A 20,501-nucleotide genomic window follows, 5' to 3' on the forward strand; every position below is an offset into this window, starting at 1 on the left:
TCTCCCTTAGATTTCACCAACTGTAGATCTTCTAGCAGGGACTCCTGTGTCCCTGCCAGGGTGCCATCGTCCAGGAACCAGATGTTGAGTTCGCTGGTCAACCTGCTTGTGACCTCTTTAACAGCCATGAAAAAAAGAAAAGGGGCAAGTGGGTCTCCCTGCTGGACACCTTCTGCAGAAACAACTTCATGTTCCCCAAACAGCAGCGTCGATTCCCTACTGTACCCTGCTGAGACGAAGGGGAGTAGAGAAGGAAAGCTTGTTCGAACTGCTTCCAGTACAACATCCGTTTTTGCCTGGTTGAAGGCATTTTTAAAGGCGCCGAAGTGTGTTACCCACGGCAATGGGTCTGACTCCACCATCTTTCTTCTTGAGGGCACAAAGGGATGCTCCCAAGAAATAGGGTTTAATTGTATGTGGGATCAACCCAGAGAGGCAGTCGTTGACAAACTTCGTGACCTCTGACAATAGTGTCTTGGCAACTTCTCTGAGAACTGGGTTTACCATCTCCTTGAGGTGCTGAGGTCTTACTCCAGTGTATCCCCCTGCCAAGCCTGACGGAAATGACATGATGGCTTTGTATACCTCGAACGCTTGGAGGAATAGAGGTCCCATGTCTGGGACATTTGTGTCCTGAGCAGTGGGTTCCCATGGTACTCTAGGAGGGTGCTTCTCTCTCAGCGAGTTGGCGGTAGTGGTATTTCTAGGGGCGATTGTGTCTTCGCTGGTAAGTAACCTAATTGCTCCTACTGTGTTGCCCTCTTCAATTTTTTTGGTCACTTGTGTTCCTAGTTTAAAATTGTCATTGGAACTCTTGGGTCTGCCACGACGGGTTTGCGTTGAGGAGGGATGGGGATCAAGTTGTCAGCTCTGGGGAACATATTTATTGCCCTAGTGACTGATGAAGCTAGTGACTTGCCTCCTCTTGCAGGTACGCCTAAGCAAATATTGCCAAACAGGAGCAAATTATGCCATGCTTTGATGGTGGCCGCAGCATTAAGATTTGCAGACCGTTCATTTACTTTCCTTAAAACGTCTGTATATTTCCCTGCTGCAAATGGGCGCGCTGCTTTAGGAATGTGGGGAAGAGTTCTGGTGGTGGATGCTTTGATGGCCCCCAGGAGGTCATCTGATGACATGATATATCATGTCATATATATATATATATATACATGATATATATATATATATATATATATATATATATATATATATATATATATATATATATATATATATATGGAAAATCCACAGAGAAATATGAAATGAGGTGAACGTTTCGGCTTGTTAAAGCCTTTGTCAACACCAGACTGACTAAGGAGAAGGGAAGGGGGAGGATATATAGGCCGACACCTGACCAACCCATCCCTAGGGAAAGAATTAACCAAAAACAGGTAAAGCTTAGCTTAGAATGGTCAAAGAGGATTAAGCGGTCAGAGAATAAGGATGAAAGATTAAAGAAAAGCCTCATGAACACACAATATATGAATATACAATTATAATGAGACATTGTAAGCCTCTCTATCAGAGTTGTTTCTTAAACTGTTGTGCAATATTATAACTTAAAAATGGATCAAGTTTGTACATACCAGTACTAACATTGAGAAGATTTGGACACTGACTGATTAGAGCAGACTCAATCAAATTCCGTTCCACGAAATCCCCACAATTGGTAATGCTTTTTGCCCCATTCCAGTTAATATTGTGATCGCATAAACTCGTATGTAGATACAATGTATTAGACGTTTGGGCAGTTCTAATACTATAAGCATGTTGTGACAACCGCAATTGTAAGGACTTTCCTGTTTGTCCAAGGTACACAGAATCACAATCATTGCAGGGAATCGAATACACACAGCCTGCTGTGTCAGGGGAGTTTTTTATTAAATTGGATTTGATTGTACTATTAGTGAACACCAAATTTATATTAAGTTTCTTAAAAATCAGAGACAATTTTTCAAGTCCACTCACATAAGGTACCACCAATGAGTTAATAATTTTTGGTTTCGCCTTAGGGACGTGATTATAAAACGTACGCTTGGCTTGTACAAACGAGAAATCCAAAAACCTCTTAGGATATTGTAAACTCTTCCCAATTTCATATATTTTAGCAATCTCTTCATCAAAAAACTCAGGGCTGCAAACCCTCAAAGCTCGTAGAAACATTCCTGAAAATACTGCCTGTTTAACTTTACTATGATGATTCGAATAAAAATGAACATACGACCCCACGTTGGTAGGTTTCCTATACACATTAAATTTGAACTTTCTAGTGACTCTATGAATCATAATGTCCAAAAACGGAAGAGTACCATTCTCCTCAGTCTCACAAGTGAATTTTATTGAAGGTACCAAAGAATTCAGTTCATTAAGAAAAACTAACTGGTTTTTGTTGCACGGCCATAAGCACAAAATATCATCAACATACCTAAACCAAACTACATTAGCCAGGATAATCCTGGATAAGATTTTTTGTTTCAAAGAATTCCATATACAAATTGCTTAAAACTGGGGACAGGGGATTGCCCATCGCCATACCAAATGTTTGTTTGAAAAATTTTCCATTAAAACTAAAATAATTGTCATTTATACACAATTTAATAAGTTCCAATACTTTATTGGTCTGCAAGCTCAAATTATATTTAGGCAGTTCCTCACGTAGAAATTCTAACAGATCATCAACAGGAACTTTAGTGAATAAAGAGGTCACATCGAAACTTATAAGTTTAAAATCAAAATTTAAATTCAGTGTGGATAGCTTATTAACTAAGTCCACATTGTTTGTCAAGTGTGAGTTGGAAATAGTACCAACTATAGGGGACAAAACTTTGACTAACCACTTAGAGAGTTTATAAGCCGCCGAACCAATTGAACTAATAATCGGCCTTGCCGGATTATATGGCTTATGAGTTTTTATAAGACCATACATGTAAGGAAGAGAGGGGGATCGACTTGTTAGCCTAGATATCAACTCTTTATCGCCTTTACACACAGTTTTAAGAGTTTTGTTAAAATGTGCAATCACTTTTTCAGTAGGATCTCTGTTAACCAATAGATAGGTATCCCTGTCTTCCAAGAGTAACTCCATTTTTCGGACATAGTCATCTTTATTCATAATAACTACTGCATTTGACTTATCAGCCTTGGTAATATGTAATGAACTATCTTTTTTGAGATTTTTGAACGCATGAACAAATCGACTTGGACAATTAGGAACAGAATTGTTAAGTAAAACGCCATACATCATACCTTTGCACACATTAATATCTTCAACTGAGACATTGCTATACTTTTCGAGATTGCTGAACCCTTTGGCAATATCTACATAATTGACTGTTCCGTTAGATGTGGCAAAGCTCAGGCCATATCCTAATGCAGTAATCGTGTCATTATCAAGCTGTCCATCCGAGAGGTTTATAACAAAATCCCGGTTGGAGTGTTTATTCCAGTCACTTTGTTGAATAAGTTTCTTTAATTTGAAATCAAGTTTAGTACTCACCTTTCTGCAGGTAGACCTCAAAGTAGTATAACAGTAATCCATCATACAACGGTTCCACTTAGGCGGAATGGCTTGGAGAAAAGCGTACTTACAGTTATTCACAACTTTAAAACATTCACGAACTTCAAATTTAAGTAAATCGATGTTTTTCATAAGCACTATGCGGGGTATCTCATCAAACGGCTGATCTGACAATTTAAGAACGCTGTTGGGTAATAATGAACGGGGAAGCACTTGTTCACTGAGGCATTTTCGAAGAATACGAAGACGAATTCTTAAAAAATGAGATTTCACTAAAGCAGAACGAAGTTTAGTAACAAAAGGTTTAAGGGCAGGGTAGAGAGAGGAGAAGGCGAGAAACTGGCACGTGGTATCCATTGATGCAATTGACGATCACAAAACACTGATCATTTTATGCGGAAAATCCGCAGAGAAATATGAAATGAGGTGAACGTTTCGGCTTGTACGTATTATAATCACGTCCCTAAGGCGAAACCAGAAATTATTAACTCATTGGTGGTACCTTATGCGAGTGGACTTGAAAATTGTCTCTGATTTTTAAGACACTTAATATAAATTTGGTGTTCACTAATAGTACGATCAAATCCAATTTAATAAAAAAACTCCCCTGATACAGCAGGTTGTGTGTATTCGATTCCCTGCTGTGAGATTTTTCTCTACGCCTACCTCCCTTAGGAGGTGGACTGCAAGTTTAAAGTCTGCTCACGGCAGTTAAGCATGAGTCCAGTAGAAAAAGGAAAAGCGGGAGCAAACCGCCAGGCCTCCACCACCAAGGGTGAAAACCTGTCCACAATAGGCCGCTGGCTCCTCCTAGTTAAACAGGACGTTAAAACTAATAAAGGGTAACCGACGGGTTCTCACAATCAAATATTTATATTTGATGTGGCGCTATGAATTGGAATTCGAATTCCCAAGAACAGCCGCCTTATCAAGATCACATCAACATTTAATAATATGCAGAAATATGGTGGAATAATATGGTTGAAGGGTTGACATCAAAGACTGTTTTCTATAACATAACAATTTATTAATAACAAGAGACTAACTACTACATTACCGAGTTTACGTTACGTTAATGTCAATCCAGTGGCACGATAACAACCAGCTAAATAGCAACCCTTGCTGTGAGGCTGCATACTGAACTAACCTGAACACAGGTGTGCCCACTGATGACGCAATATTGCAAAACAAAGAAAAATATCACAGACTAAGTTACACCACAGCGAATGGTTACGTTATTGTACATCAAGTGGCATTTGCAACACAGCTATTCAACAGTCCCTCGAGAAGTGACAGCAGGCTCCATCTTGCTGACACTTCGGGCTGACAACATGAACTAACTGAACAAATGAAGGATCCACTGAAACAAAGACACAAGCAGGCAATCAATAGTGCCACGGTTTCCCTGACAGCTACTATAATCACAAACTCAGGGGTCCTCCCGCCCCCCAGGAGAGACCCACGTAACTAGGCGGAAGTCTAACAGTGACTCCCCCCAATCACAACCCCGTGTGAACACTCTTTGCAACTCCCACTAAGAAGTTGCCCTGTTGTAACCCGATACACCGACAGGCAAGGCGGGAATTCTGGGACACAGCTCCATAGATCCCTAGTATGACTCTACTCTCGTCACCAGACGACAACCAAAAGAAATTGCCTGAAGTGATTAATTACGTTAATTGACTGATCGCAGCAGTCAGCAACAAAGTACTACGATAATCACAAACAATTGTCTCCCACTAGACAACAACATGATGATACTCTACGTTAATCTTTAACACTTGTCTCTCTCTTGTTAACAATAACTCAACATATTACAACACACTTGACACCTTGTAAGTATTCAGTGAGTAATTCTCAATTAAGGTCAAACGGACCACTAATTACATCCCCATTGAGTTACGTTAACTAAGCCTACCCTAACTTGGTAGCTTCTCCACAGTCTGTGTCAAAAAAATTACGAGTGAGTGTTAATTACCCTAATTAACCCACTAATTACTGAGCCATTAATTAACTGTCACCAGGACCGATAATTAACCATCCATAAATACGTCTCACTCCGCACTGCCTAAGCAGGTCTCATCAAACACTGTGAATTCACGGGAAAGGAGTTAATTACCCTAATTAACAAGATGTGCCAATAATCCACTGTCCTCAGACAGGATATGATTAATACAACGATTTATGCTAGCTCCATGACCTCGCTTTACCGAGTCACCGGAGCTCTCCAATGCTAATTACTCCACTAATTAACATGAGCCACTAATTGCTATACCCCTGAAAGGTAATTAGTCTCGAGCATATTACGTTAACACAAATACTGACAGAACCTCTCCCACTACGTGAATTCATGATGAGAAGGCTAATTACATAATTAGCTAGAATGGTCAATTAACTGCCACATGGACAATTAATTGCTCCCGAGACGTATCTCATTATAGCTCAACTCTGTTCTCTCTTAACAGCCCTCACTCATTCCACAATACTAAGTGTGCACCCCTTATCCAGTTAATTACCCCTTAATTAACTCACTGAATCCTTAAGTCCTCAACATAACTTAAAGAAACAAAGTAACCCCAGCGTTACATAGGTCACACTATAATGGCATGCAACAACATATCAGCACTACCCACATATAGTTGCAGCACTGCAACTTGCTAATTACTGTGCCCACACAATAAAACACACGGTTGTGCAACACACACAAGTATACTAATATTACTGCCCCTCCTCGTTTACTTCTTGCACCTGATTGCAAAGGAATACTGTGAACACACACATACTTCAGCCAGGCAATTAACCCATCAATTGCCTGCTCTCATTAAGTACTGAAAATTCCCCTGAATAATCCTAGAGGTCCCTTAAACCCTCAACACAGTTCCTGGGGCAATAATATTGTATTCTGATAACAACACTGCACAAACCTGCAACACAATGATGCCGTCAGCATACCCCACATGCTAATGACATCATTAGGCAATCAGTCAGCAATCACCTCTACTGACTTACCACACAACACAGTACCTAAGCATGCAAATGAACACATAGAAATGGCATTCACATACTCCATGAAAATTATATCACCAAGTAATATGTACTAATTACACAGACTTCAGGGGTCCTCACTGACATCCCTGTCTACCTCTAATGATTATAATTTTACTGTACTCTATGGCATTAATCCAGCCTGAACGATTATATAGAATCGACAGGCTGGATCACTTATATGGTAAATCTCTACACTGACTGGTTTACATACTCTAGTCAGTCTACTAACATACTACCATACAGCGTGGTCCCGTGTATAATCTCTATCTCCAGGTACCGCCCCTACCCGACACCTGGATCCCACTGACAGCTGCCCCCCAGCTGTTTTTTTCTAGCCTGGCGAGGCTCTGAGATAACTCTTACCGGGAACATCCACCGGTACTTATCACACTGTAATAGTACTCATTTATACTCCTTTCTACTGCCTTATTTTTCCTCATTACCAAAGTTACTACCACACTTAGCTTTTAGCTGACACACTTAGCTGGCTTGCTCCTCATGCGTCGACAAGATGTGGCCCTAGGCTGTCCCGGGAAAGTGGCCAAGGCATGTGGCCAAGGCATGTGGCCACAGCGCCCCTCCTGAGCTGAGAGAGGGGGGTTTGGTGGCCTGGGGTGGTCGGCGTGCGGGTGGCCTGAGTGGCGCGTGACGTCATAACACCCACCGGCCGGGCTGGCGGGCAGGGTGATGTTTGGCCTCCACCCGCGGGCGGGCGCACACACGGGCGCCGCCCACAGGAGTACCCACGCGGCTGAGGAATCTCAACCCCATCACTCTAGAACCATGCCTTTGTTCTACACTGGGGTGACAATGGTTGGTGGCGTCCCCAGGCGGCGTCCCCATACTGATGCAGCCTGGCGGAATGCAAAGTCCAACATGGGCCTGCAATATCACATACGCGTACACTGCCCAACATCAATTGTCCATTGCCACTAGACAGGATACTCAGACCCGAGGGATGAGGGATCAATCTGATACACCACGAGGCTTCTGCCAGCCTGCCTCATGCGTTCACACAGTCAACTGTCTCTTAGCTTTTTACTGTTTCTTCCGTAAATCCCTGGCCCCAATTCACTTAATTAGGCCTTGACACAACCCCTGATGGCAGGAGTGCCACCAATCGAGTAATTTGGACGACAGAAGCGATTAACAGGGGGTGGAGGCGGCAAGCGTGCCGCCCCCACCCAAACACCTCTTCCTTCCCTGGCCGCCCAATTCAAACTGAAGATTTCGCGGGCTAAGGGTACTCTGGATGCCCATACCTCCTCCCTACAATTCCTAGACCAATCAGCTTGAAGCCCGCACTGTTCCTCATGGTGCCTAAACCAATCACCGATAGCCTCGCCGTGCGCGTCCTGTGACGTCACAAGGAGGGGGAGGCCTAGGCAGTGGCTTATTGTCTCCCATGTAGGGGGGGGGGGGGGGGAAGAGGCAGCGCTCACCCCACTCTGCCCCCCACCTCTAACGGTTTTAGTCAAGTATCCTCTCACACTCACTCTCAACTCCCATCCTATTTCACAGAAACAGGAAAATCTCTGTAATTCTCTCTACAGAGCAATCACAGACTTCTAACTACTCTCAAGTGATAGTTCTTGACATAAGCTTTCATTCAACACCCAACAAGCATATGTTATTTTGAAAGCTTCAGTTTCTAGAGTGTCTAGCCCAATCTAGAAACTAGGAAAACTAGCTGAGGGATCTAGATCCCTCACAGAGTCAACCCGTTCTCGCGAGCGTTCCCAACGTCAAGAACTGTCGTACTGAAGTGCCTTATCCTAACCTACCAGACGACTCACGAACAGAAAAAGGCATATGATATCAATTGCGTGAGCTTCTACCATTTTCTAATGCGACAATTTTTGGCTTTAGGTAAAGTATACGTCAAAATGCGACGTGCTATTAGGAGGACGCGAGACTGAGCAACCATTTCTGTATGCAAACTGAAGGTCAGAGGCGTCCAGTTGGTCAGCTGGAACGTCAGTAAGTAATAAAATTCTTTGTTTAATTTAGTGTTAAGTGGGGGAGTAAAGTGTTATCACTTTACTTCCCCTGCGGGCACAAAATTGGGACAACTACTTTTCTCTTGAATCTGAGCGAGCGACATATTTTTATGTCTGATGAACAAATATTTCTAAAAAATTCAATTCATATCCGATCGACTTGTGGATAGTATGAAGATGTTTGCCATGAAATTTCAATTTACGTTTTTTTTATTAGCCACATAGCCTATTTGGGAGAACGGAATTGTCTTGCATCTTCCTGGTAGAACTATTGTATTGTTGACATGGTGAGTGTAAGCGACGAAGTTTCTTTATTTGGTGCCGGTCTAACGCATCCTTGTGTGATATTTTATACATATATTCTTCTAGAACATTCTATTGCGAACACATTGGTACAAAAATGAAATACGTACGTAGAAAATTAAGGTCAGGACAGTGAAAAGAATATTCACTTTTCAATACTGGTTTCACCAATGTGCAGTAACAGGTAACACTTCGCCTACTTCCCACACTCTTGCGGGTGGGCCGCTACCATGATTCTACATTTATATGCATATGTCCGTGTAGAGAATTTTATTGTAATCTCAGAGATACCAAATTTAACGCTATAGGACAAGTGTGGAGTTGACAACCCTAAAAAGAATGAAAACATCTCGTAAGACTTCGAGACAATAACAAGTGACCAAGGCTGGTGTACCCGGGAACCATAACGCCTCCCCCGGCGTAAGCCCCCTTCCCCGCCAGGGGCCCTTGGGTGATGGTCCACACCCGGGGCCCTCCGGTGGGGATCCCAACCCGGGGCCCTCCAACAGTACTGGTACAGGTGACTCTACAACAGACGATGAAGGTTACCGCTCAGTCCAAGGTAGAAACAGCAGGAACCGGGACAGGTTACAGCGACAGGATGAGCAGCAACAGCAACCTCAACAACAACAACAACAACAACGACGACAAGACGTAGACAGTGAGTGGCACACCCTAATCTTTCCTGCAGTGGGATTGACAGCACCAGAGAAGTTTAGATGGATTATTGAGTGTAACACCCAGGACCTCCCCCCCCCCTTAGAGTTCACACCCAGGGAAGCCTTCTCCAAGAGGTCAGCCCAGATGACCTCCGGTTTATCTTGTATATTGATTAAAAATTCCTGGGTTAGTCTTAGTCAGCATAGTTTCAAGTATGTAATATTTCATGCAAGGAAATTAGACTCCAGATTCTTATGTGTAAACATCCCTGGATCTCCCCCTTTTGGCCAGGTCAGAGGTCAGTCACACACGTAATTAATAACTCCTCTCTTGAAGAGTGTATGGTGAATGTCAAACAAGCTTTTTGAAATATTTCTTGAGTGTTTGTACACTTTTGGTGGGTAGCAACAGCAGATCTCCCCCTCCCCCCTGTGGGGGGTTGTATATAGAGGGCCTGTAGGAACATAGGAAAGGCAGAGTGCGGTACACCGGGATCGAGAGCGGGTCTGTGAAGAACATCTCAGCCCGGGAGAGACAGATAGCTTAAGGTAATGTGTGTGATCTCTGAGTTTTTTGTTCCATGTCCAAATTTCTTAACTTTTTGCCAGTGTTAGAGTAGCATTTATAAGTGGTGATTGACATAATTTGGTCTCAATAAACTCGTTAAATTTCCCGTCTTTGTCAATTGTTGAATCCTCTTAGCCTTTTGGATATAGGGGCTGACAACCGTTTACATAATTAATGACAGTCATAGAAAGTACTCTCCAAGTCAAGCAATGTTTCTTGCCTCGTTGCTTGATATAGTCTCAATGGTCAAAGGCAGATGGTGGCAGCGTATTTCATCCTGTGTTAGCATCTCCTTGTTGGCAGTGTACTTTGTAGTCCCGGTGTAACCATCATATGTCAGCCCATAACAGTGTTACCAAGTGCAACCAATGGGGAAGTGTTAATCAGGATAGTTTAGTGTTCCATTATAGTGGTTCATTTTAGGGTGGTGTTACAATAGAGTAGTGTTACATCCTAGCCATCTCTGGGCCACCCAGTATCTTGCCACAGGGTATCCCAGCCATCTCTGGGCCACCCAGTATCTTGCCACAGGGTATCCCAGCCATCTCTGGGGCACCCAGCATCTTGCCACAGGGTATCCCAGCCATCTCTGGGACACCCAGCATCTTGCCACGGGGTATCCCAATGACAGATACTTGTCCCCTTGTCCCCTTTAGTATGCAATGTCCTTTTGGATACTAAAGGAAGGGGCAGAAGAACTGTGCCTGCCACTCTCTATAGTGTATAAGGAATCACTGGCAATGTAATAACTCGCCTTGTATTATCTCGACCGCGCACCCCGCTACTACCACTGAGCTAACCGTGCAATCTCCGCTCTTTATATGGTAATAACAGATGCTATATCGATCATGTAAGATGTTAACACTCGGGCCGTCATACGAAGACGTAAACCAGTAAACAGAGGAGAGAGAGAGGGAGAGAGAGAGAGAGAGAGAGAGAGAGAGAGAGGGAGAGAGAGAGAGAGAGAGAGAGAGAGAGAGAGAGAGAGAGAGAGAGAGAGAGAGTGAGGCAGAGCGAGAACGAGAGCAAGGGAGGAAGAACGAGAGCGAGTGAGGGCGAGGGAGAGTGAGACACTAGTGAGGGAGAGTGAGACACTAGTGAGACAGAAAGATAGAGATAATCGTAGTCACAGCCTATCGTATGAGTTACCGAGTGACGCTGCCACCACCCTGAGTTACCGGACAGGGGACCGGAGTGAGAGTCGTAGGTCTTGCAGATGGAATAACCTACCAGGACAGGTGTAGGGGACAATTGAACGGTACAAGGATCCTGGCCTGACACTCGAATAATCCTGACCACTTGGGAACTATAGGGTACACAAGAATAAGGCGGGACACCCCCAATACTAACACCTTAACACGGAAGACGAACGGGGGGAGGAGTACTGAATAATTAAGGACACTAGGTCACTGGGGCAAAGGGGGACGGTAGGCCCAATATCACTAAGGCAAGGAACCATTAATACACATTTAATAACACTTAACAATATATGACTTTATTTGAAATAATTAAATAAGACACTCCCTAACTATATTCCCTACTAGAGGCCAAGAGTACTGAATGAGGTGCTCTAGTACCAGAGAGCCGTACTTACTCGTATGTTGTTCCACAGTTTTCCTGGAGATGATGTTCCTTCCCCGAGTCCACACACACCGTCTTCCTGGGCTGCGCGCACACTACTGTCTGTAGCATGATCTTTTGCTCCCCAGTTGAACATGAGGGTTTTGCATTTGATGTTTAGGGGTTAATCCCTGAAGATTATCATGACGGCATCAACTCTGATCTCCTCGTGACCCGGTGACCGCTGACCTGTCCTCCTGGTTAACTGGTACCTAGGTGTAACTTTTTCCATTGTCTGCCGCCGCCTGACTGGCGCCGCGCCTGTGGCTTGTTCATGCTGTTATGATGTTCATGTTGTACTACTATGTACTGCTCTCTTGTTACAGCAACAGGGGAACTGCCAGAAATTTGGAAAGCAGCTAACGTATTGCCGATATACTGTACAACAAAGGGGATAGACAGGAGGCACTGAACTACAGACCAGTGTCCGTAACCTACATACCATGCAAGCTGATGGAGAAGATTGTGCGAAGAAAGCTAGTGGAACATCTGGAGCGAAAGAACTTTGTAACACAGCATCAACATGGGTTCAGGGATGGCAAGTCCTGCCTGACAGGATTACTTGAATTCTTCGACCAGGCAACAAAAATCAGGCAAGAAAGGGAAGGATGGGCAGATTGCATATTTTTGGATTGCCAGAAAGCCTTTGATACAGTACCACACAAGAGGCTAGTGAAGAAGCTGGAGATGCAGGCTGGAGTGAAAGGGAAGGTACTCCATTGGATAAAGGAGTACCTAAGTAACAGGAGACAACGAGTCAATGTGTGGGGTGAGGTCTCAGATTGGCGAGACGTTACAAGTGGAGTCCCGCAGGGATCAGTCCTTGGACCTATACTTTTTCTGATATATGTAAATGATCTCCCAGAGAGTATAGACTCCTTTCTTTCAATGTTTGCTGATGATGCAAAAATTATGAGGAGGATTTAAACAGAGGATGATAGTAGGAGGCCTAGACAGCTTGAGTGAATGGTCCAACAAATGGCTGTTGAAGTTCAACCCGAGTAAATGCAAAGTAATGAAACTAGGCGGTGGAAACAGGAGGCCAGACACAGGATAGAGAATAGGAGATGAAGTACTTAATGAAACGGACAGAGAGAAAGATCTAGGAGTTGATATCACACCAAACCTGTCTCCTGAAGCCCACATAAAAAAATAACGTCTGGGGCATATGCGAGGCTGGCTAACATCAGAACAGCCTTCAGGAACCTGTGTAAGGAATCATTCAGAATCTTGTATACCACATATGTAAGACCAATCCTGGAGTATGCGGCCCCAGCATGGAGCCCGTACCTTGTCAAGCACAAGACGAAGCTGGAAAAAGTTCAGACGTATGCCACTATACCAGTCCCAGAACTAAGAGGCGTGAGTTACGAGGAAAGGCTGCGGGAAATGCACCTTACGACACTGGAAGACAGAAGAGTAAGGGGAGACATGATCACAACCTACAAAATCCTCAGGGTAATCGACCGGGTAGACAAGGATAAACTATTCAACACTGGTGGTACGCGAACAAGGGGACACAGGTGGAAACTGAGTACCCACATGAGCCACAGGGACGTTAGAAAGAACTTTTTCAGTGTCAGAGTATTTAACAGATGGAATGCATTAGGCAGTGTTGTGGTGGAGGCTGACTCCATAAACAGTTTCAAATGTAGATATGATAGAGCCCAGCAGGCTCCGGAATCTGTACACCAGTTGATTGACAGTAGAGAGGCGGGATCAATGAGCCAAAGCTCAACCCCCCGCAAGCACAACTAGGTGAGTACAGAGGCGGGATCAATGAGCCAAAGCTCAACCCCCCGCAGGCACAACTAGGTGAATACAGATGTAATTTGGAATTCTTTAACGTGGCAATTCCAACCAATTTAAATTTGTTTTTTAGAAGGATTCTCTCCCCCCTTCCTTAACTAGCACTGACATGACAGATGGCCAAAAAATTGTCATTAAAACTGTTTTGATGGAAATTACACTGATGAATAGTGCAGAAAGTTGCATTAGTTGATATATGGAATATTATAAAGTTTTCCGTGAAGTAGGCACTCCAAACTTATACAGGTCAGCAATAGTGGCTTTCTCCCAGGTTAAATGTATGAAGGTTGGTTACTGTTCTCACTGTCAGGAGCAACAGTTTGATAGTGAGGTATAGTGAAGGTGTCTGTGACAGGAAAATGTCAGGAAAGGTTGTCACAATCACTGAGTCTTATACCCTCAGATGTAACCAGTTAGATCATCATCAGTGAGAAAATTATCAAAATGAGACCTTCCTCTCCAGTCATTTAATGGAAAGCCAAAGTAATATTAAATTGAGCATAGCCAATATTGACCAGCATATGCAAATCTTTTGTTAAATTTTAAAACCCTAAGTCTTCTTGTAACGATTTTAAGTTTTTCTTAATTTATTTCAATGTAGATTTTTGTATCATCGGAAACTAGGTATTGTTGCACTTGAGTGTTGTATCAACATGGTTTATATATACGGTAAACAAGACAGGTCTCAGGCCAGAGTCCTGAGGACCATTGGCAACGTTTACCACTCGGATTTGTCTTACTCTGTTTCTGTTGAAAAAGTCATATCATATACCACTAGCAAGGTAATACCTCCAAACAATAGGCCTCAGAGAATGAGTGAAAATAAGTGTTTAAATTGTAAAAAGTTGTATGTTACTTTATTTCAAATAATGCATGTATTTACTTTAATAGTTGTAGTACTTTACTATATAAAATATAGTACAGTACTACTTACAGTATCAAAGCAGGTGTACATATAGTAGTTGCTTTACTAAAGAAATTGTTCATTTAAGTGTGCAGAAGGACACTTACTGTATTAAACTACTTGAACAGTAAGCTGCTTACTGTACAAAAGATCTTGTACAGTACGTTACTTACTGTAATAAAGTAAGTGCCCAAAAGGCTTCCTACTGTATTAGAGCAAGTTTACAATAGGATACTGATAATATGAAAGTACATATACGGTAAGCTGCTTAATGCATAATTGTAAGTTACAGTCGGCAACTTACTGTATTCAGTTGTACATTAAACAACTTACAATAACACAGGTGTATATATGCTCCTGCTTGATCTTGAGGATAATAAGGTTAAGACAGACTAAAGTCAGACAAAAATTCCCAAATGTATAAAATCCCTAAAATGTTACAATAACTAAGATCTCGTAACAAATAAAGACCCAAAACTAATAATAGTGATCCAATAAACAATAGTAAAGAAAGTCATATTGATAATAAAGTGTAGAAAATGCTAATATACCAATTACATACCAAAACTTATTCATAAAATCAGGAGACAAATCCTTATCTAGACCTTCCACTACAGACTGGAAGGCTGCTTATCTATACCTTCCACTACAGACTGGATGGCTGCTTATCTATACCTTCCACTACAGACTGGAAGGCTGCTTATCTATACCTTCCACTACAGACTGGAAGGCTGCTTATCTATACCTTCCAGTACAGACTGGAAGGCTGCTTATCTATATCTTCCACTACAGACTGGAAGGCTGCTTATCTATACCTTCCACTACAGACTGGAAGGCTGCTTATCTATACCTTCCACTACAGACTGGAAGGCTGCTTATCTATACCTTCCAGTACAGACTGGAAGGCTGCTTATCTATACCTTCCACTACAGACTGGAAGGCTGCTTATCTATACCTTCCAGTACAGACTGGAAGGCTGCTTATCTATATCTTCCACTACAGACTGGAAGGCTGCTTATCTATACCTTCCACTACAGACTGGAAGGCTGCTTATCTATACCTTCCACTACAGACTGGAAGGCTGCTTATCTATACCTTCCAGTACAGACTGGAAGGCTGCTTATCTATATCTTCCACTACAGACTGGAAGGCTGCTTATCTATACCTTCCACTACAGACTGGAAGGCTGCTTATCTATACCTTCCACTACTGACTGAAAGGTTGCTTATCTATATCTTCCACTACAGACTGGAAGGCTGCTTATCTATACCTTCCACTACAGACTGAAAGGTTGCTTATCTATATCTTCCACTGCAGACTAGAAGGCTGCTTATCTATACCTTCCACTACAGACTGGAAGGCTGCTTATCTATACCTTCCACTACAGACTGGAAGGCTGCTTATCTATACCTTCCACTACAGACTGGAAGGCTGCTTATCTATATCTTCCACTACAGACTGGAAGGCTGCTTATCTATACCTTCCACTACAGACTGAAAGGTTGCTTATCTATATCTTCCACTACAGACTGGAAGGCTGCTTATCTATACCTTCCACTACAGACTGAAAGGTTGCTTATCTATATCTTCCACTGCAGACTAGAAGGCTGCTTATCTATATCTTCCACTACAGACTGGAAGGCTGCTTATCTATATCTTCCACTACACATAAAGGGTTTAACTACCCGATCTCTCACAGTGTTCAAGAGAGAACTTGATAAGCTCTGATCAACCAGGCTGTGATTCATACGACAGTCTGCTAGCAGCCGCGTCCAACAACCTGGTTAACCTGTCCAGCAACGAGGAGGCCTGGTCGAGGACCGGGCCGCGGGGACGGTAAGGCCCTAAACGGCCTCAAGGTAACCTCAAGAAAGGTATCACCAGCACAATAAAATACATTCATACCTCCAACATGCCAAAACTCATACAAACAACGTATACCAAAACTCATTCTCACTATCATCAAAACAAAAACTCATTCATTCCACCAGCATACAAAAACTCATTCATTCCACCAGCATACAAAAACTCATTCATTCCACCAGCAAACAAAAACTCATTCATTCCACTAGCATACTAACACTCATTCATTCCACCAGCATACAAACACTCATTCATTCCACTAGCATACTAACACTCATTCATTCCACCAGCATACAAACACTCATTCATTCCACCAGCATACTAACACTTATTCATTCCACCAGCATACAAAAACTCATTCATTCCACTAGCATACTAACACTCATTCATTCCACCAGCATACAAACACTCATTCATTCCACCAGCATACAAACACTCATTCATTCCACCAGCATACTAACACTCATTCATTCCACCAGCATACAAAAACTCATTCATTCCACTAGCATACTAACACTCATTCATTCCACCAGCATACAAACACTCATTCATTCCACCAGCATACAAAAACTCATTCATTCCACCAGCATACAAAAACTCATTCATTCCACCAGCATACAAAAACTCATTCATTCCACCAGCATACTAAAACTCATTCATTCAACCAGCATACAAAAACTCATTCATTCCACCAGCATACAAAAACTCATTCATTCCACCAGCGTACTAAAACTCATTCATTCCACCAGCATACTAAAACTCATTCATTCCACCAGCATACAAAAACTCATTCATTCCACCAGCATACAAAAACTCATTCATTCCACCAGCATACAAAAACTCATTCATTCCACCAGCATACTAAAACTCATTCATTCCACCAGCATACAAACACTCATTCATTCCACCAGCATACAAAAACTCATTCATTCCACCAGCATACAAAAACTCATTCATTCCACCAGCATACAAAAACTCATTCATTCCACCAGCATACTAAAACTCATTCATTCCACCAGCATACAAAAACTCATTCATTCCACCAGCATACAAAAACTCATTCATTCCACCAGCATACAAAAACTCATTCATTCCACCAGCATACAAAAACTCATTCATTCCACCAGCATACAAAAACTCATTCATTCCACCAGCATACAAAAACTCATTCATTCCACCAGCATACAAAAACTCATTCATTCCACCAGCATACTAAAACTCATTCATTCCACCAGCATACAAAAACTCATTCATTCCACCAGCATACAAAAACTCATTCATTCCACCAGCATACAAAAACTCATTCATTCCACCAGCATACAAAAACTCATTCATTCCACCAGCATACTAAAACTCATTCATTCCACCAGCATACAAAAACTCATTCATTCCACCAGCATACAAAAACTCATTCATTCCACCAGCATACAAAAACTCATTCATTCCACCAGCATACAAAAACTCATTCATTCCACCAGCATACAAAAACTCATTCATTCCACCAGCATACAAAAACTCATTCATTCCACCAGCATACAAAAACTCATTCATTCCACCAGCATACTAAAACTCATTCATTCCACCAGCATACAAAAACTCATTCATTCCACCAGCATACAAAAACTCATTCCTTCCACCAGCATACAAAAACTCATTCATTCCACCAGCATACAAAAACTCATTCATTCCACCAGCATACTAAAATGCAAACACTGGAACATCAAGGCCGTTGGGTACTGTCAACTGGGTGCCAAGTCACATGGGAATAACTGGAAATGACATTGCAGACGATGCTGCAAAACTTGCAACTAAGAGAAGAAATGTAGACATTTACATACCACAGAGTCTATCACAGATTAAGAAAGTAATTAGCAATAGAGCAATGCAGAAGATATATAGTGACCAGTACACAGCAGTTGCAACATCAAGATCTGCGGGTTGGCACAAGTACAAGGAGTACATCTGGAGTACATCATATACATCTTACTGTACATCTACTCATGTACATCTGTAGATTACTGTACATCTACACATGTACATCTGTAGATTACTGTACATCTACACATGTACATCTGTAGATTACTGTACATCTGCACATGTACATCTGTAGATTACTGTACATCTACTCATGTACATCTGTAGATTACTGTACATCTACACATGTACATCTAATACTTGATGAGATGTAATCATTTCATTGAGAGATGTACATCATAGTCAACAAGGTCTCAACAATCTACAATATCAAAACATTCTTAAAATTGTTAAACGACGCACCGAGCTCTTGGAGGTACTTCTTGTTCTCCTCACTGTCCTGGATCCAAATCCAAAGTTCATCACCAGTGACGCCCCTCCGGTGAAGTCCTCGCAGGAGTCTCTCCCCACCCACACCTGTAGATGAGAGGGAACGTTGCAGCTCACACCTGGCAACTCTCCACACCCACAACTGTAGATGAGAGGGAACGTTGCAGCTCACACCTGGCAACTCTCCACACCCACAACTGCAGATGAGAGGGAACATTGAAGCTTACACCTGGCAACTCTCCCCTCCCACACCTGTAGATTAGACGGAACTCTGAAGCCCACACCTGGCAACTCTCCAAACTCACACCTGTAGATGAGAGGGAACATTGAAGCCCACACCTGGTAACTCTCCTCACCTACACCTGCAGATGAAAGAGAACACTGAAGCCCACACCTGCAAACTCTCCCCACCCACACCTGCAGATGAAAGGGAACACTGAAGCCCACACCTGGTTACTCCTCACACCCATCTCTTAAGGAGGAGGAGGAGGAGGAGGATGGTTGTGATGCAGAGGAGGAGGGTAGTGGTGCAGAGGAGGAGAGTAGTGGTGCAGAGGAGGAGGGTAGTGGTGCAGAGGAGGAGGAGGGTAGTAGTGCAGAGGAGGAGGAGGGTAGTGGTGCAGAGGAGGGTAGTGGTGCAGAGGAGGAGGAGGGTAGTGGTGCAGAGGAGGAGGAGGGTAGTAGTGCAGAGGAGGAGGAGGGTAGTGGTGCAGAGGAGGAGGATAGTGGTGCAGAGGAGGAGGAGGAGGAGGGTAGTGGTGCAGAGGAAGAGGAGGGTAGTGGTGCAGAGGAGGAGGAGGATAGTGATGCAGAGGAGGAGGAGGAGGGTAGTGGTGCAGTGGTGCAGAGGAGGAGGATAGTGGTGCAGAGGAGGAGGAGGGTAGTGGTGCAGAGGAGGAGGAGGGTAGTGGTGCAGAGGAGGAGGAGGGTAGTGGTGCAGAGGAGGAGGAAGGTAGTGGTGCAGAGGAGGAGGATAGTGGTACAAAGGAGGAGGAGGGTAGTGGTGCAGAGGAGGAGGACAGTGGTGCAGAGGAGGAGGAGGAGGGTAGTGGTGCAGAGGAGGAGGAGGGTAGTGGTGCAGAGGAGGAGAAGGGTAGTGGTGCAGAGGAGGAGGAGGGTAGTGGTGCAGTGGTGCAGAGGAGGAGGAGGGTAGTGGTGCAGTGGTGCAGAGGAGGAGGATAGTGGTGCAGAGGAGGAGGAGGGTAGTGGTGCAGAGGAGGAGGAGGGTAGTGGTGCAGAGGAGGAGGAGGGTAGTGGTGCAGAGGAGGAGGAGGGTAGTGGTGCAGAGGAGGAGGATAGTGGTGCAGAGGAGGAGGAGGGTAGTGGTGCAGAGGAGGAGGACGGTAGTGGTGCAGAGGAGGAGGAGGGTAGTGGTGCAGAAGAGAAGGAGGGTAGTGGTGCAGAGGAGGAGGAGGGTAGTGGTGCAGAGGAGGAGGGCAGTGGTGCAGAGGGGGAGGAGGGTAGTGGTGCAGAGGAGGAGGATAGTGGTGCAGAGGAGGAGGAGGGTAGTGGTGCAGAGGAGAAGGAGGGTAGTGGTGCAGAGGAGGAGGAGGGTAGTGGTGCAGAGGAGGAGGGTAGTGGTGCAGAGGAGGAGGAGGGTAGTGGTGCAGAGGAGGAGGAGGGTAGTGGTGCAGAGGAGAATGAGGGTAGTGGTGCAGAGGAAAAGGGTAGTGGTGCAGAGGAGGAGGGTAGTGGTGCAGAGTAGGAGGAGGGTAGTAGTGCAGAGGAGGAGGAGGAGGAGGGTAGTGGTGCAAAGGAAAAGGGTAATGGTGCAGAGGAGGAGGGTAGTGGCGCAGAGGAGGAGGGTAGTGGAGCAGAGGAGGAGGAGGGTAGTAGTGCAGAGGAGGAGGAGGGTAGTGGTGCAGAGGAGGGTAGTGGTGCAGAGGAGGAGGGTAGTGGTGCAG

General features: G+C 43.8%; 2 protein-coding genes across 3 annotated transcripts in view; both read right to left on the reverse strand.

The window, feature by feature from the left end:
* LOC138350630 (uncharacterized) overlaps positions 1–20,501 on the reverse strand; it is a 196,876-nt gene that overhangs the window by 106,654 nt on the left and 69,721 nt on the right. The gene's annotated exons all lie outside the window — the stretch shown is intronic.
* LOC138349656 (uncharacterized) overlaps positions 14,371–20,501 on the reverse strand; it is a 68,446-nt gene continuing 62,315 nt past the window's right edge. The window contains exons 3-4 of one of the 2 annotated variants that reach the window (XR_011222165.1): positions 17,187–18,684; positions 14,371–17,133 (exon numbers count right to left, since the gene is read on the reverse strand). Coding sequence is in view for 1 of the 2 variants with exons in the window: in XM_069301676.1 (XP_069157777.1) it covers positions 18,530–18,684 (155 nt within the window). In the remaining variant the exon portion in view is untranslated. Of the gene's footprint in view, positions 18,685–20,501 lie in introns of both variants that reach the window. The other variant, XM_069301676.1, reaches the window with a different exon arrangement.

This window comes from Procambarus clarkii, chromosome 46 (assembly GCF_040958095.1).
Source record: "Procambarus clarkii isolate CNS0578487 chromosome 46, FALCON_Pclarkii_2.0, whole genome shotgun sequence".
Taxonomy (NCBI): domain Eukaryota; kingdom Metazoa; phylum Arthropoda; class Malacostraca; order Decapoda; family Cambaridae; genus Procambarus; species Procambarus clarkii.